We start from the raw sequence: 19,456 nt of genomic DNA, 5'->3' as shown, positions 1-19,456 counted from the left end.
ATGACTTTCAAAAAGCAAAGTATAGCATGCCACATCATGCAAAATGCATTACATGATGCAAAAAGTATCATCATGATGATGTGGCATGCTACACTTTGCTTCTTAAAAGTGCTATAGCTTGAAAGCTTGACTGCTGACATGCAAACATTTTTGGGACCATGTCAACAGTGGACTAATGACAGAAAAATAGCAAAAGATAGTTTTTGAGTGGATTATTCCTTTAAGGAAGGGAGGGAAGGAGGAGGGATTTTGTAAAGTTTTCCAACAGAAACCAAAGGACCCACACCAGTCAACACAAACCTCAGACTGACTACAGTAAGTCACGGGGCCTCATGATGCACTTGCACCTCATCTGAATGTTTCTGTGTGGCCAAGCAGACATCAATTATATGCTACAGCACAATATCTTTTGGTCTTTCACTCGCTTTAACCACAAACATTTACAGTTTAAGGTGATCAAAATGTTGTATACACACACACACACAAACACGCATGCATGTGCGCACGTGCACACACAGATAAACACACACACACACACACACACAATGTGCTTACCATGGATACTTCTTTTTCTGACTTGAACTCATCTAAAGGTTCCTGAAAGACAGACTCAGACTTAGATGGATCCATTTGTATCTGACTAGTTCCTGTTTCCCTTGTTTAAAACCCAAAACTCTCAAGAGAAACCAGACAAAGTATATAATATATCAAAGATATATTTAAAAAATATTTACTTTATGTGAGGGTTGAATATAAGTGTCTTAAATTAAGATTATGGTAAGTAATATTCCATTTTAAACACTTTTTTTGTAACCTTTATTTAACCAGAGAAGTCACATTGAGATGTAAGTCTCTTTTTCAAGTAAACCCTGGCCAAAAAAGCAGCATACATATACAGTAGTTACACATACATTAGACAAAACACAACACAACAATAAAACATAACAACGAATCGAAATTAAAACAGTGCAAAGAGCATAAAATAACCTAAAAACCCTCAATTGGTTAGGGTTAGAACACAACATGCACCAGCAACCTCGCCCCAAGAGAAAGCTAACTTAATTTTTCACTACAAGCACTCACTTTATTTTGTAGGATTATATTGGCTGAGACTTGTGGTCCTGCATAGACGTCGGGGATGTAATAGATGAATGTGTTTATACCCAGCTTCAGGTTGTCGCACTGCAATAAAAAAACCAATGGTCTTCCGGTCTCATTTAGCGTCTTTAAAGAGAATAGCTGAGTAGGAGTAGTGGTAGGAGAAGAGGAGGACAGCAGGTTAAGATCTGCCCTCCATTTTCTCTACTTCTGTCAGAACAGAACATCATCTGTCTGTGTTGCTTGGTAACCATCTGAAGGGATATCTATCTAGGGACAGCTTATTTAGACTTTAACTAAAGAGTGACAGTAGGAGTTTGAATCTGTCCACATGCATGCTGTTACTTCAAACTGGGATGGAAATAAACACTGATTTGGATAACATGTTATTTGAATAGTCCCCAATAGATGCTTTATAGATGTTCAATTGTCAACAAAATATTCAAATAACTATCCACTAATCCTAACTCCAACCTTAGATTAATGGCCATATCACAGCTCAACACTAACTCTAACCCTAGCCCTAACCTTAGCCTCAACCTTAACACTAACCCTGAAAGCCAATTTATGCTTGCTCCGGGTATATTCTCCAGAGGCTCTGTACGGAGCTTGTGGAGGCCAAATCGAGCTCCCGTACCGCATCGCCATGCGCCTCCCAAATGTCATAACAATGTGGAGGGATTCAAAGGGGGTGCGGCGGATTTCAAAACACTTCCGCGGTAGGTAACACCTGAGTTAGGTTACACCTGAGTATCCTTCGCCGTGTAGAAGGCAATCGAGGAGAGGAGCAAATTGCTTCGTTCACCTATTAACAAAATCACACTCTCATGCAAAAGCATTTAATTGTACCGTTTACACCTGCTGTATCCTGTGCATATGACGAATAAACGTTGATTTGATACATATTGTCAGTAGCTGAGTGTAGATGCGGTGTGGAAATCAAGCGCAGGAAACACGGGCGTTCGTGAACAGACTTTAGTAAACGAAAGCAGCACCAAACAGGCGAACAGCCAACCCAACCGGGAGGCAAAATACAAATTACGCACAATAAACACAGTGCGTAAAACGACGATAGCGCACACAGTGCGGACTCTCGAAAAACAACAAAACACGAGAGTAAATACAGAGAGCAACAGCTTGACAAAGAACAATCACACATAACACCTGACCCAACACACGATAACTAAATAGGAAACAAAATCAAACACTAACAAGGGACAGGTGTACAAACAGACAAAACCAAACAAACATGAAACATCGAACGATGGCAGCTAGTACTCCGGGGACGACGACCGCCGAAGCCTGCCCGAACAAGGAGAAGGAGCAGCCTCGGCCGAAACCGTGACACATATGGCGACCACTTATCGGTTTCTGGGTCACAGAGGAGAGGAGGACGGAGCAGTCGAGGAGAGGATAAACTTTTTCCCTATTGAGAATCTCCCTATCAACTGCAACTCTGTTGATATGCAACAGCTTGGATGTGGACATGAAGATAGGGTTAAAGGCGCTGTATGATCAATCCGATGTCTGCATTGGCCGTACAGCAGTTACGGGGATACGGCATCTGCAGAAGTCAGGGCATTCATAATTATTGCACTTCGCAGAGTAGAGCTGTTGTGAAGAAGGTTGTCAAGGAAGTGAGTTTGTGTTTACAGTTGAAGTCGGAAGTTTACATACACCTTAGCCAAATACATTTAAACCCAGTTTTTCACAATTCCTGACATTTAATCCTAGTAAATATTCCCTGTCTTAGGTCAGTTATGATCACCACTTTATTTTAAGAATGTGAAATGTCAGAATAATAGTAGAGAGAATTATTTATTGTTGATGTTGCTTCAATATATCCACATAATTTTCCTTCCTCACGATGCCAGTCCCTCCTGCAGCAAAGTGCACCAGTCCCTCCTGCAGCAAAGCACCCCCACAGCATGATGCTGCCACCCCGTGCTTCACGGTTGGGATGGTGTTCTTCGGCTTGCAAGCGTCCCCCTTTTTCCTCCAAACATAACGATGGTCATTATGGCCAAACAGTTCTGTTTTTGTTTCATCAGACCAGAGGACATTTCTCCAAAGAGTACAATCTTTGTCCCCATGTGCAGTTGCAAACCGTAGTCTGGCTTTTTAATGGCGGTTTTGGAGCAGTGGCTTCTTCCTTGCTGAGCGGCCTTTCAGGTTATGTCGATATAGGACTTGTTTTACTGTGGATATAGATACTTTTGTACCTGTTTCCTGCAGCATCTTTCACAAGGTCCTTTGCTGTTGTTCTGGGATTGATTTGCACTTTTCGCACCAAAGTGCGTTCATCTCTAGGAGACAGAATGCGTCTCCTTCCTGAGCGGTATGACAGCTGTGTGGTCCCATGGTGTTTATACTTGCGTACTATTGTTTGTACAGATGAATGTGGTACATTCAGGCGTTTGGAAATTGCTCCCAAGGATGAACCAGACTTGTGGAGGTCTACAATGTCTTTTCTGAGGTCTTGGCTGATTTATTTTGATTTTCCCATGATGTCAAGCAAAGACGCACTGAGTTTGAAGGTAGGCCTCTTAAATAGTTTTATTTATGGATTGATCATTGCCTCAGAAATAAAGTATTTCAACATCTCCAAAGCAATTAATTGGCTGTATGGCGCAGAAACCGCTGACTCGCTGCCTTAAAAAAAAAAGGATTATCAAGACACCTGCTGGCAACGCTTAACTGGTTAGGACAGCTCATGAGGTCTCCTAAATATCTGTTGACTAGGTAGGACTCGTATGACTAAAGAGGCTTCATGCATAGCTTTTGATTTTTACCCCTAAGAATAATAGGAAAATGTCTATTCTCAGTACTTACAACCAATTTTCTTCTCTGAGAGACTTTGTTGATACGGCGCCTGGCCTCATACTCTGTAACGGCCTAAATTCATGCAATTTTCTATTTTAACTGGTCAAATAAAGCCTGCAATCCAACATTTAGACCTCAAAGATAATTATGAAGTGGTTTCATTTGCAAATGACTAACTTTATTTTCCATGCTCAGATTGACTTTCCCACGGAATTGCCCTCATAGATTCATGCTACTATACTTATTTCAGACGCGCATGCCTCTGGATTCCGGAATGTTGTATTTTCACTCAATCTGCACTGGGCCTGCAACACTGTCTGCCTGCACAGGAAGAACAAGGTTTAGGACTCATCTTGGAAACCCTATGTCCCAATTCTCCTGAAGTGTGCTCTTGTTCACTTTGCTACATGGATTTAAAATGAAAGAACTGATTACGGTTCCCTCTTTAGCCCATGATTACAGTTATCCAATGCTTTTACATTTATGGGGATAAGTGCATAATTGCAGACTTTGGAGAAAGGATCAAGAATTGGGACGCAGGCTGAGTTTTATATTGAATAGGGACACCATTTTGTGATGTGTGTGCATGATAATGCCTGTCCCGCTCTTCCCCAGCCTGCTCCCCAAGGCTGTGAAGAGGCGAGTCTACGCCCTGAAGAGGCTACAGGTGCAATGTGCCCACATAGAGGCAAAGTTCTATGAGGAAGTCCACGAGCTGGAGAGGAGGTACGCTGGCCTCTACCAGCCCCTCTTCGACAAGGTACAGTCACACCTCTCTACTACAGTTGTTATCTCTGTGGCCTCCTCTTCTCTTGTCTCCTTTCCTCTCCTGTGCACTCAGCTATAAACACAGGATTAGTGAAAGGAAATGACGGACACATACTAGGATTTTCTTAACAATTTGTGCAGACTAAGGACAGGAAACCACTTGAGATAATGACGCCCCACAGGAAGGGATAGAGGTCGACTACTTCCAACAGTGACTCACTACTCAAAATGTCAAAAAGAGGGTGTGCCGCTTTAGCATCAAGTATGAAGACAGGTGCTAATCGGAGAACAGGTCTTTCCCGCTCTCTCCCTTTCGATAACCACCGAGCCTCGGCGTGAAAGGGGAAAAATGTTATTCTCTGATCCAGTGGAAATGTCATAAAATATCTGGTTACTTCTTATCCATTATCTGTCCGGAGCTCACTAGCATGGAAACTGAGGGCCTAGTTGATACAATGTTTCAAGTTCATTGCAGACAGTCGGAGTAGAGAGATGAATGTGATTTTTCTTTAGTTCTTTATTTTTATCAGGATATTGCAATGTTTTTATATGTTGACTTTTGTAGGCTATTTCTATCTAGTTGCCAGTAGAAGTTACTTGCATTGGTATATAGGCCTCTCTCTGCATTCTGCTCTAAATCCTTTAGCTGCCAATTGTACACGGTTTAGGCCATCATACAATATGAAAAGATAAACAATGTGCTCGCCTCCACCTTATATAAACTTAAATTGGGTGCTGGATCCTCGTGTGTGTGTGTGTGTGTGTGTGTGTGTGTGTGTGTGTGTGTGTGTGTGTGTGTATAATCCAAAAAACAGAAATAGGACAGCACTCGGGTAAATAAACTTAAATTGACATGTTTATTGCCGGATGAAGGAGAAGTATGAGCCCTTCGGCGTGCAAGGCAATGGCAATTAATGTAACAACAACAATACCACACAGTGAAGAGGCGACTCCGGGATGCTGATCTCCTAGGCAGAGTTGCAAAGAAAAAGCCATATCTCAGACTGCCCTTCTTAATCTTTTCTTTTTATTGGCCAGTCTGAGATATGGATTTTTCTTTGCAACTCTGCCTAGAAGGTCAGCATCTCGGAGTCGCCTCTTCACTGTTGATGTTGAGACTGGTGTTTTGCGGGTGCTATTTAATGAAGCTGCCAGTTGAGGACCTGTGAGGCGTCTGTTTCTCAAACTAAACACTCTAATGTATTTGTCCTCTTGCTCAGTTGTGCACCAGGGCCTCCCACTCGTTCTATTCTGGTTAGGGAGTAGTACACAGCGTTGTACAAGATCTTCAGTTTCTTGGCAATTTCTCACGTGGAATAGCCTTCATTTCTCAGAACAAGAATAGACTGACGAGTTTCAGAAGGAAGTTATTTGTTTCTGGCCATTTTGAGCCTGTAATCGAACCCACAATTGCTGATGCTCCAGATACTCAACTAGTCTCAAGAAGGCCCGTTTTATTGCTTCTTTAATCAGCACAACAGTTTTCAGCTGTGCTAACATAATTGCAAAATGGTTTTCTAATGATCAATTAGCTTTTTAAAATGATAAACTTGGATTAGCAAACACAACGTGCCATTGGAACACAGGACTGATGGTTGCTGATAATGGGCCTCTGTACGCCTATGTAGATATTACATAAAAAATCAGCCGCTTCCAGGTACAATAGCCATTTACAACATTAACAATGTCTACACTGTATATCAGCATATCTTTTTATCTATAGAATGTCTATCACAACTCATTACATTTCATTTTACCACCATACACATTGGTCGTTCTTGAATTGCGGTGGCATTTGGGCATGGCATTTTGGATAATTTATTTTAGATTCTAAATCATCTAATATGGCAGCTAAATTACTTTAAATATGGTTTACCATTATGATGACATTGTGCCACCAGTAGGTGAAGTAACACCAATGATGGTTACACCAATTCTTAACCGAGGGAAGTAGGGGTGCTGAGGGTGCTGCAGCACCCCCTGATAAATCTGAATTAAAAACAAAAGTAAATAAACCATTTTTTATTATTTTTTTTACAATTATTATATCTTTTTTACAACATTTATGCACACGGCCTTTATAACTCCTGTATGAGCGGACAAAAATTGTCGTCAGCAATGCAGCAATGACACATTTTTGGTAATTGAGGATTTTCTTAAATGGAGGCCACAGATGGCCACAAAAAGGAGACGGATGCAAATGCCACCACAATTGAAGAACGATTTCTCCTCTGTAAACATTATTTGCCTGATGACACGCTAGTGGAGAAAGAGAGCCTCATATTATACAAGCACATTTGTTTCCACGGAGGAGAGGACGCAAGTAATCGAGCCAATCCAATTGAGATTCTCCCATAGTTTGCTGATAGTTTGAGCATGTACAGATAATCTCTTAGGGACTATGCAAGTAAAGTGGGACCTAGTAGCCTTCCCAAAGAAGGAGACAATTACACCATGTATTTCTTAGAGAAAACACATAAACTGTTGGGTAAATTACTATGTATACTGTTGAGGGTCTGTCTGCCTAGTTTTCTATACAACTATTTATAGAATGCATCTATGCTGCCATCTTGTGTTTAAACTGAATGACTGAGGATCAACGTTGCACAATAGTTAGAAACGCAAACTCACCTGCTCTACTGTTTCTGTGACCTTGAATTTCATGTTGTTGTAGTACTCCCTCTTTGGTAGCAGATACAGAAGGATCAGATCACATACTACAGTCGCCTTCGGAAACACAACACAATTATTAGTATCATAACCATAGAGATACAATATACACTGAGTGTACAAAACATTAGGAACACCTGCTCTTTCCATTACATAGAATGACCAGGTGAATCCAGGTGAAAGCTATGATCCCTTATTAAATGCACTTCAATCAGTGTTGATGAAGGGGAGAAGACAGGTTAAATAATAATGTTATGCCTTGAGACAATTGAGACATGGATTGTGTATGTGTGCCGTTCAGACGGCGAATTGAGGCTGTTCTGAAGGCAAATGGGGATGCAACTCAACAATAGGAAGGTGTTCCTAATGTTTTGTACACTCAGTGTACATTTAATTATGTGATCATAACTACCTCTGTCACATGATTTAATAGTCAAAGATATTTGTTTAGTCTACACGATACAAGCTGTTTAAGAGATATACAGTAGGCTACTTGAGATTCTGTATGCTTTGAATTATCAGATAGGATGTGTAGTATTGCAAGACTCACCACTCCAAAGATTCCAACGCCAGAGCCTATAGCTGTTAGTGTTGGAATGATATCAAATTTTCTGGCCTGGGAAATAACAATACGAACAACAATTTTCATCGTTTTCATCTACCGTTGCAAGGGAGGAATTCAGAAACACTGGCTGGAACATTACAAGGATAGCAATCATGAACTTCATGAACTTACCACTGAACGAACAATGATGTCAAATCGAATCCCAAACACTTTCAGAAGTGTTCTTTTATCCTGTTTGTCCTCCATATAATGCTTTGCATACCTAAAGCACAAAATGTAAACAAACTTTTCAGCCTCTAGGCTTGTGCTTTAATCAGATCTGTATGTCTCTCTCTTCTGCCTTCTACATGACCCTAGCCATGCAACTAAGAGTACGCTGTATAATGAATACAGTGTACTCTTCTTAGTCGTATACTGCGTACTCTTCTTAGTCGCATGGCTAACAAGACCCCTTTCTAAGTGTTTTCTTTCACTTATTCAAAATTCAGAGCAGGCTTTTCGATTTACAATAAGAAAGGGGCCCTTACCAGAATGGTCAATAAATACTTCAGTATTGTTGCAGATGTTTTTTTTTATGATTTATTGAGATAGGACTGTGAAGATGAGACAGGAAATGTAGGAGAGATTGCGAGTCAGAAAGGCAGTGAGTATGATTCAAACCCACGCCGAATATGGTATACAGTTGTGCTGCACTAACCACAAGACCGCACAGGCCACAGATGTTTTATTTACCGGAAGTTGTATCCAACAGATGTTCTAGCCATGTCTGTCTCTTTGGGATTTCCATAGAGACCGTGGAAGGAGTAGATCGGTTTACACTCTGACTGGTCATAGTCCAGGTTACAGGTCCAGTCAATGACGATACCAATAGCCCCGCCCTGTCACATAACAATCAATAAAATACATCCAGTCAATGAGGGTACAACTAACCCCAAACAACACAGTACCATACCATCAACATTGCCAATCAATTGAGGTACCAATAACACCAAAGTGAAAAAGGAGTCTCCAGACACTTAAATCAGAAGTAATTTCTGTGTTTTTACTAATCTTTCCCTCGGTAATGACCTTCGTCAGAGCATACCTCGTTACTAATAACACCACCATCGATCAATGTCTCCACAATAAACACCAACACCACGATCACCAACACCGAACACACAGCCATCCACGGATTGACAGGTACTTGTAAACCTCCTTCACTCATAAATATAAGAACATATTGCTCACCACTCTGGCTATGGTGGAGAAGTTGAAGCCAGACATCTGTACCAAGTCACCCAGTCTGAAAATGGGACACAGTGGGGACGTCTTCGGGTCATACACACAACTCTTGATGTACTGATTGTCGATACCTTCTACGAGGTTACTCCTGGGAAGGGATTGGGAAGAGATCATTGTTAAAAAGATGGCAAGTTTATATCTTACTGTACTGGTTATTTAACTACATAGATATTTGAATCAATATCACATTTGGGATACTACTTGCCTAAGCATTAATGGATCTGGTAATTATATAACTCCGGGAAAAGAAAAGGATAGCCTCACACTCTAGGAGCTCAGATGCAATAATTTTATAACCTAATAGTGTCCTTCGACACTATATAAACTAGTGACCCGCAGTGTTTGTCATTATACCCTGATGAAGACAGCTTGTCTGTCGAAACGTTGGTTATAAGGTTATTAAATTATTGCATCTGAGCTCCTAGAGTGTGTGGCTCTCCTTTTCTTTTTCAAGTGTTCTACTCCGTTAGCCAGCACCTTGCCTAAATAGGTGTGCGTTCCTTTCGCCTCCAAATTATATAACTCCTATCACTACTTATGCATTAGCTGTCACATACCATCGTCATCCATATTCAAAGCATTACATACACAATATATGTGTGATGTAATACATTTATACAACGGGTGAGTCTAATCCTTGACGCTGATTGGTTAAAACCACATTCCAGCAGGCGTCTGTACCACAAGTTACCACCCGCTAAAGCTATGACGTTGAAATGCCTATTTACTCTGTTCCAACTCACTGCGAAATCCACTGTCTCATCAGCCCAGTCAGAGAATTTATAAACTTGATCTCCACTGTAAAAAGCATCTAGACATTATCTCACATTTCTTTTAGACTAGCAATTGGTTTTCAATAGCGGAGATTTGTATAAACCTTGCTGTCTGTCTCTCTGACATTTGCAACATTGTAACATTGTTTCAGTATTGTAATTCAATCTCTGCTGTCCCATAGTAATGAACATGTCGGGAGTCGGGATGAGACAGACAGGCAGGCAGCGTTTCTCAAGCAGTCAAAATCATGACCCAGCATTTTTATGGATATACAGTGGGGAAAAAAAGTATTTAGTCAGCCACCAATTGTGCAAGTTCTCCCACTTAAAAAGATGAGAGAGGCCTGTCATTTTCATCATAGGTACACGTCAACTATGACAGACAAAATGAGGAAAAGAAATCCAGAAAATCACATTGTAGGATTTTTAATGAATTTATTTGCAAATTATGGTGGAAAATAAGTATTTGGTCAATAACAAAAGTTTCTCAATACTTTGTTATATACCCTTTGTTGGCAATGACACAGGTCAAATGTTTTCTGTAAGTCTTCACAAGGTTTTCACACACTGTTGCTGGTATTTTGGCCCATTCCTCCATGCAGATCTCCTCTAGAGCAGTGATGTTTTGGGGCTGTCGCTGGGCAACACGGACTTTCAACTCCCTCCAAAGATTTTCTATGGGGTTGAGATCTGGAGACTGGCTAGGCCACTCCAGGACCTTGAAATGCTTCTTACGAAGCCACTCCTTCGTTGCCCGGGCGGTGTGTTTGGGATCTTTGTCATGCTGAAAGACCCAGCCATGTTTCATCTTCAATGCCCTTGCTGATGGAAGGAGGTTTTCACTCAAAATCTCACGATACATGGCCCCATTCATTCTTTCCTTTACACGGATCAGTCGTCCTGGTCCCTTTGCAGAAAAACAGCCCCAAAGCATGATGTTTCCACCCCCATGCTTCACAGTAGGTATGGTGTTCTTTGGATGCAACTTAGCATTCTTTGTCCTCCAAACACGACGAGTTGAGTTTTTACCAAAAAGTTATATTTTGGTTTCATCTGACCATATGACATTCTCCCAATCCTCTTCTGGATCATCCAAATGCACTCTAGCAAACTTCAGACGGGCCTGGACATGTACTGGCTTAAGCAGGGGGACACGTCTGGCACTGCAGGATTTGAGTCCCTGGCGGCGTAGTATGTTACTGATGGTAGGCTTTGTTACTTTGGTCCCAGCTCTCTGCAGGTCATTCACTAGGTCCCCCCGTGTGGTTCTGGGATTTTTGCTCACCGTTCTTGTGATCATTTTGACCCCACGGGGTGAGATCTTGCGTGGAGCCCCAGATCGAGGGAGATTATCAGTGGTCTTGTATGTCTTCCATTTCCTAATAATTGCTCCCACAGTTGATTTCTTCAAACCAAGCTGCTTACCTATTGCAGATTCAGTCTTCCCAGCCTGGTGCAGGTCTACAATTTAGTTTCTGGTGTCCTTTGACAGCTCTTTGGTCTTGGCCATAGTGGAGTTTGGAGTGTGACTGTTTGAGGTTGTGGACAGGTGTCTTTTATACTGATAACAAGTTCAAACAGGTGCCATTAATACAGGTAACGAGTGGAGGACAGAGGAGCCTCTTAAAGAAGAAGTTACAGGTCTGTGAGAGCCAGAAATCTTGCTTGTTTGTAGGTGACCAAATACTTATTTTCCACCATAATTTGCAAATAAATTCATAAAAAATCCTACAATGTGATTTTCTGGATTTTTTTTCCTCAATTTGTCTGTCATAGTTGACGTGTACCTATGATGAAAATTACAGGCCTCTCTCATCTTTTTAAGTGGGAGAACTTGCACAATTGGTGGCTGACTAAATACTTTTTTCCCCCACTGTATACAAAGAAATCTCAATAGAAAACAGGTAAAACTAAATGAGTGCAGCTAGTTTGCAGTCTTTCCAGCTTCAGTTTGAAGTGATTGTGTTAGCTGTGTTGTTGGCTAGCTCCTCTGAACAACAGTGTCCTGATGAGAGAGCGCATTTTCAATGCCAGGTGAAATCATTAGCTCATTGTTATGGATGTATCCAAATACTGTAAATTGTCACTAGAAAACAGCTTAAACAAATGCAAATGCAGCTACTTTATTGTTATTCTTAGACATGACTGTAAGTTAACCGTAGTTGGCTAACTAGCAAGCAAGGGATAACAACGTTGCATAGATACAGAACAAAAAAAATTCACGACTGGGCCGCGTCTCTGGCAACTGAACGATAGACTTGGGTAGTAACCCTAGATTTGTTTTCGGGACTATATCTTGTGGAAGGATGAAATAGTATGACTAAATTCATCAAAATAAAGTTTTTAATTAAAATATGTAAGTCATTATTTGAATATGTTGGGAACCCGTTGTATAAAAGTGATAATACCCTCGAAGCCAGTGTTTCGAGGATATATTGACACGGTTTGCCGGCCCGAGATGAAGTCGAGGGCCTAACAACACCCATGCCAATATATCCTCCAAACACTGGCTTCTCGGGCATTATCTCTAAAGTAGCATTATTCATCTGTGGTTGTGTCGCATGTGTTTTCAACAGGCCATTACTATCCTGATCATTTACAGTACACTATATATACAAAAGTATGTGGACACCCCTTCAAATTAGTGGATTCGGCTATTTCAGCCACACCTGTTGCTGACAGGTGTATAAAATCGAGCACACAGCCATGCAATCTCCATAGACAAACATTGGCAGTAGAATGGCCTTACTGAAGCACTCAGTGACTTTCAACATGGCACTGTCATAGGATGACACCTTTCCAACAAGTCAGTTCGTCAATAATGGTCTGGGGCTGTTTTACATGGTTCGGGCTAGGCCGCTTAGTTCCAGTGAAGGGAAATCTTAACACTACAGCATACAATTACATTCTAGACGATTCTGTCCTTCCAACTTTGTAGCAACAGTTTGGGGGAAGGTCACCATGCACAAAGCGAGGTCCATACAGAAATGGTTTGTCGAGGTCGGTGTGGAAGAACTTGCCTGCACAGAGCCCTGACCTCAACCCCATCATACACCTTTAGGATGAATTGGAACGCCGACTGCGAGCCATGCCTAATTTCCCAACATCAGTGCTCGACCTCACTAATGCTCTTGTGGCTGAATGGAAGCAAGTCCCCAAAGCAATGTTCAAACATCTAGTGGAAAGCCTTCCCAGAATTGCAAAGGGGGGACCAACTCCATATTAATGCCCATGATTTTGGAATGAGATGTTTTGGCCATGTAGTGTATCTTCAGAAAGCTAAACTCAGCGGAAAGCCTAGTGTACATCTCTGTATGGGCTATTCCACAGTACTTTAAAATGTATGCCAAATAAAAACCATTGATTTCAAAGTTTAACAAACCATACAACTCTATGCACAAGGACTACTTTTAAAAATGTACACTGAAAATGTACAAAAACTAATTTAGTGGAAGAACTGTGCAGAGGCAAACTTTTGTAACGGAATTACGGTAAAATCGCCCTCAGGTTTTTATGTGACCACATTTTCCACAAAATCTGTTTAATATCTGCTCCAAATTACGATTCAAAGATGTCTGCAGAAAGAATGGCGTGTCAGCTGTGACATGGCACCTTGAGTTTGAATACATCTATTTTGGTTATTGAACTACAGTAAGTAAAGTGGATTTACACCCGGAAATAGAATTACGGTAACATAATTACATCATGGGTCCTTGATCTGTACTACGTAGAAATGCCTAATTATGGATATGAATGTCATTCTCCTCATGTTTCACAAGTTTGGACATCACAGCGCAGCACAGCAGAGAACATTGGAGTGCAGTACAGTACACCACAGCAGAGTAGAGTACAGTAGAGTACAGTACAGTAGAGTATGGTCCTCTGTAGCTCAGCTGGTAGAGTGGTCCTCTGTAGCTCAGCTGGTAGAGCACGGCGCTTGTAACGCCATGGTAGTGGGTTCGATCCCCGGGACCACCCATACACAAAAAAAATGTATGCACGCATGACTGTAAGTCGCTTTGGATAAAAGCGTCAGCTAAATGGCATATTATTATTATTATTATATTATTAGAGTTCAGTACAGTAAAGTAGAGTATAGTTCAGTACAGTAGAGTACAGTACAATATACTGTACTCTACTGTACTGTACTATACTCTACTTTTCTTTACTGTACTGTACTGTACTGTATTGTATCGTACTGTACTCTACTGTGCCTACTCACTGTATTGTACTATCCAAACTTGTGAAACATACATCTATGATAGCTTCAGATTTGGTCCAGTCCGGTCCGTCTGTGGACATTAACATCAAGGCCAGGGTGGACTGACCAAATTTCAACTACTTTTCAACGTCCATGGACGTCCAGTGTTGGTCGGTGCTCAGTGGGTGAGGATGTTGGTTACAGGGGGCTCATGGGTAGGTGTCAGTAAGAGCTGGCAGAGGTGACATTAACTGGAGAGTGAGAGAAAAGGGCAGAGAGGGAGGCGTTGTCCAGACTCAGACTGTTTTAACACTCTTGGTTTGACCACCAGACAACAGAAAGAGAAATAAAACAGTTATAAGCTGAACATAACAGTATGCCAGCTGAAGGGAGGAAAGTAGCAGGTGGCCCAACTGTGGTTTGTGACTATTATGATTTCGGTAACGGAATTACAAGGCACAGGGTAATATTTCTTAAACTTACAGAAGGTAAACAATTTCTCCCAAACGAAATATGTGTTGATATTAGTTGGCAGGAATCTTTACATCAACATTATTGTGTTTTGATGTATTTCTGATACCTTTTAAGGCTTTTTTTCTGGTATATGTTTTCTAAGACCCTTTTTCCAAAATGTATCTATGCCTTCATATCCCCAAAATATAGTCTCTTAGCTTTCATTTGACACCCAATTTTATATGCCCCTATGAACTTCACATGTTTGTGCACATTTTTTAATCCTTATTTTACCAGGAAAGTTGACTGACAACACATTTTAATTTACAGCAACAACCTGGAGAATAGTTACAGGAAGAGGAGGATGAATGAGCCAATTAAAAGCTGGGGATGATTAGGAATTTAGCTAGGAAACCGGGGTTAACACCCCTACTCTTACAATAAGTGCCATGGGATCTTTGGTGACCACAGAGAGTCAGGACACCCATTTAACATCCCATCCGAAAGACAGTACCTTACACAGGGCAATGTCCCCAATCACTGCCCTGGGGCGTTGGGATATTATTTTAGACCAGAGGAAAGAGTGCCTCCTACTGGCCCTCCAACACCACTTCCAGCAGCATCTGGTCTCCCATCCAGGGACTGACCAGGACCAACCCAGCTTAGCTGGGTAGGCCGTCATTGTAAATAAGAATTTGTTCTTAACTGACTTGCCTAGTTACATAAAGGTTAAATAAGATAAAAAATAAAATAGCTTCAGAGGCAAGCCAGCAGTGGGATGCAGGGTGGTCCTTTTTGATGGAAATGCCTATATGATATTAACCTATAGAGAGTCTGGCTCTTCTCATGTTCACTTGCCTCTCGTGGTCCTAGGAGAGTTATGCCCTGCTCCTGCTCTGACCTGAGCTCCTGACCTCAGCAACTCTCAGGGGAGCAAAACGGGAGAACCGTCTTTATGTTGTTGCTATGGTAATTGGGCTGTATATTGTAAGGCAGGATCATGTAGGATGAGAGAACAGACACCACCTGCATCATGTGCAAATATTAAATATCTCAGGAGAAGAACCAACTTTTTAATGCTTTTATGAGTGTAACAGACTAGACCATAGTTACTTTCCTCATACTAATAGAAGTTTATGAAAATATATACACAGTATCAAAAAGGGGTCACTCACCTCTTAACACCATATGCTGCAAAGGTGACAGAGTTTTTGATGAACAGTGTGTAGTTCTCTGCCGACATCAAGAGTGCGGGACTGCACGGAAAACAGTAGAACATAGAAAATGAAGACAAACAAAGCATAAACACATCAAACACACATAAACATACAGAGAGGTCATCATAAAAAATGGATGGAGACCATTTTCCTTTCATGAAATAGCTTACAGTGCTGTGAAAAGTATTTGCCCCCTTTCTAATTTTCTCTACTTTTGCATATTTGTGATACTGAATGTTATCAGATCTTCAACCAAAACCTAATATTAGATAAAGGGAACATAAGTGAACAAATAACACAACAATTACATATTTATTTCATTTATTTCATAAACAAAGTTATGCAACACCCAATTCCCCTGTGTGAAAAAGTAATTGCCCCCTTACACTCAATAACTGGTTGTGCCACCTTTAGCTGCAATGGCTCCAACCAAATGCTTCCTGTAGTTGGTGATCAGTCTCTCACGTCGCTGTGGAGGAATTTTGGCCCACTCTTCCATGCAGAACTGCTTTAACTCAGTGACGTGTGGGTTTTCAAGCATGAACTGCTCGTTTCAAGTCCTGCCACAACATCTCAATTGGGATTAGGTCTGGACTTTGACTAGGCCATTCCAAAACTTCCAATTTGTTGCTTTTTAGCAATTTTCATGTAGACTTGATTGTGTGTTTTGGATCATTGTCTTGCTGCATGACCCAGCTGCGCTTCAGCTTCAGCTCACAGACGGATGGTCTGACATTCTCCTGTAGAATTCTCTGATACAGAGCAGAATTCATGGTTCCTTCTATTAAGGCAAGTCGTCCACGTCCTGAGGCAGCAAAGCATCCCCAAACCATTACACCACCACCACCATGCTTGACCTTTGGTATGATGTTCTTACTGTGGAATGCAGTGTTTGGTTTTCACCAGGCATAATGAGACCCATCTCGTCCAAAATGTTGACTCAAGTTTGCCAAAAAGCACCTGGATGATCATCAAGACTCTTGGAAGAACGTTCTATGGACAGATGATTCAAAAGTATAACTTTTTGGTTGACATGGTTCCAGTAATGCCTGGCGAAAACCAAACTCTGCATTCCACAGTAAGAACATCAGTGTGATGGTTGGGGATGCTTTGCTGCCTCAGGACCTGGACGACTTGCCTTAATAGAAGGAACCATGAATTCTGCTCTGTATCAGAGAATTCTACAGGAGAATGTCAGACCATCCGTCTGTGAGCTGAAGCTGAAGCGCAGCTGGGTCATGCAGCAAGACAATGATCCAAAACACACAATCAAGTCTACATGAAAATTGCTAAAAAGCAACAAATTGGAAGTTTTGGAATGGCCTAGTCAAAGTCCAGACCTAATCCCAATTGAGATGTTGTGGCAGGACTTGAAACGAGCAGTTCATGCTTGAAAACCCACACGTCACTGAGTTAAAGCAGTTCTGCATGGAAGAGTGGGCCAAAATTCCTCCACAGCGACGTGAGAGACTGATCAACAACTACAGGAAGCATTTGGTTGGAGTCATTGCAGCTAAAGGTGGCACAACCAGTTATTGAGTGTAAGGGGGCAATTACTTTTTCACACAGGGGAATTGGGTGTTGCATAACTTTGTTTATGAAATAAATGAAATAAATATGTAATTGTTGTGTTATTTGTTCACTTATGTTCCCTTTATCTAATATTAGGTTTTGGTTGAAGATCTGATAACATTCAGTATCACAAATATGCAAAAGTAGAGAAAATTAGAAAGGGGGCAAATACTTTTTCATAGCACTGTACAATTCACTTGGTTCAGTTCAAAGTACCATTCAGTACATAGAATCTATAACAAGTAATACAATATTATAGCTACAGGCTTTATGTAAAGTGTTAACATCATTTTCAGTGATCCTACATACTCTGGGATGACGCGGTCATCTTCCACAGGGCACCAGGCTACAACCTCACACGTCTTGGTTGTGTTCCCCACACACTTCCCCGTCATATGTCCTTGGGGTGGGGGATGGAGGGGGGCAGCGAGACATAGACATGGAGAAAAGACACATGAGGGATATAGCTTTTCAACATGGAGTATGCATGAGTATGAGCCCACAGATGAGGATGCAATGGCGTCCACTTCACAGAAATAGAAATGATTGTTTCGATGCTCCACTTATCCAAACTTTTTTTTCTCTCTACTTCTTAAAATCTAAAATGTATCTCAATTCAGAATACCAAGGGAAACTGTTAAGTGAGCAAAAGAGAGTGCTGAGATATCTCTTCCATATCTCTCTGATCTTATAAATATAATTTCCTTCTGCATGAAAAACCTTGAAGCTGATGTGGTTCTGAGAGGTTGAAAGGATTTGAATATAACCATGGACATATTGGGGCCGTTACAAATTACACAGCCAACCCTTTCAACTTCCTACGTTATATCGGTTTATAATTCTACTGTATAGGCTTATTAGATTTGCTCCTACTACTCCCTGTTTGTCTGATAATCTGCCTGCCTATGTCTCTGACTGTGCTTATGGCTTGTGTCTATTGCATTTGTCTGTGACTTAATGGTTGTGTGCATGTATGCATAATATGTGTGTGGGGACTCTGTTTACATACTTTAATAGAATGATGAGCCAAGGCGCTCAACCACCCTGCGCCATGTTGCTAAGAACATGGAAAGTTGTTGATCTGTAATCAAGCTTACTTTTTTGTCATGCATGACTTTGGGCAGGGAAATTCCTGACTAGTCAAAATGTTTATCTTAGTGGCTCTGTGTTTAGCCAGGGTTGTGATGCTAACGGAGTGTACTGTATATTAGCTGAAATAAGAGGCTGCTTTGTCAGTACCACAGCACCTTGTAAATACTCTCCCTCAGAAAGTGACAGCATTCTTTCTCCTTTGGGGGACCACTTGCTCAACAAAAAAAACTAGCACTGTAGAACTGACTATATTAGTTAACCATCTCAGGGACCGGCCAGGACCGGCCAGCAATGTGCCATGAACCAGCGCTGGTCCACAGACCAGAGGTTGAGAAACACTGAGTAAGTGAGTGTGACTATCACACTACCACACTGCCATGCCGTCAGGACTTTACCATGTCCTGTACGTTCTATTATCCCTCTTGCACAGTCTGAGTCGGAGTTGCAGAGATAGCTGGGTTCTGCGAGCTGAAACACAGAAGGAGCTAGAGTCAGTGGGTAACTGTGTGTGTGTGTGTGTGTGTGTGTGTGTGTGTGTGTGCATGCGTGTCTGAGTCAGTGTTTATGTTTGTAATAGAATACCACTATATACAGTAGAAAGATGAAAAGGAGTCCCAATACATGATAAAAAACATCATTTGTTTAGACCACTTTTTCCTGAATAATAATCTAATAAGCAAATGTATTAGAATTGTTCCTCTCTACATGCGTCATTGACAGTATCTCACAATGAAAGTAGATGAGCTGATATGATGGACTTTGCATTTACCTTTAGTATTTATGAAAATAGATTAATATCAAAAAGATACAGAGAATCCAAGAAATACACTGCTCAAAAAAATAAAGGGAACACTTAAACAACACAATGTAACTCCAAGTCAATCACACTTCTGTTAAATCAAACTGTCCACTTAGGAAGCAACACTGATTGACAAATTTC

General features: G+C 41.2%; 1 protein-coding gene across 1 annotated transcript; it reads right to left on the bottom strand.

Annotated features, from left to right (window-relative positions):
- Nucleotides 1-320: 320 nt before the first annotated feature.
- LOC311116802 (P2X purinoceptor 1-like) lies at nucleotides 321-18,980 on the bottom strand (the record flags this gene model as incomplete). Its single annotated transcript, XM_084191840.1, has 10 exons — nucleotides 18,912-18,980; nucleotides 17,734-17,824; nucleotides 15,811-15,891; nucleotides 9,155-9,296; nucleotides 8,657-8,802; nucleotides 8,096-8,186; nucleotides 7,910-7,975; nucleotides 7,321-7,416; nucleotides 556-597; nucleotides 321-362 (listed from the first exon to the last, which is right to left on the bottom strand). The coding sequence occupies exons 2-10, from the start codon at nucleotides 17,817-17,819 to the stop codon at nucleotides 321-323; spliced, it is 792 nt and encodes a 263-aa protein (XP_084047966.1). The 5' UTR covers nucleotides 17,820-17,824; nucleotides 18,912-18,980.
- Between the last annotated feature and the right edge of the window lie 476 nt (nucleotides 18,981-19,456).

Source organism: Coregonus lavaretus (assembly GCF_964263955.1).
Source record: "Coregonus lavaretus genome assembly, contig: HAP1_SCAFFOLD_650, whole genome shotgun sequence".
Lineage (NCBI taxonomy): Eukaryota > Metazoa > Chordata > Actinopteri > Salmoniformes > Salmonidae > Coregonus > Coregonus lavaretus.
This window is presented reverse-complemented; position numbering and strand designations above follow the sequence as displayed.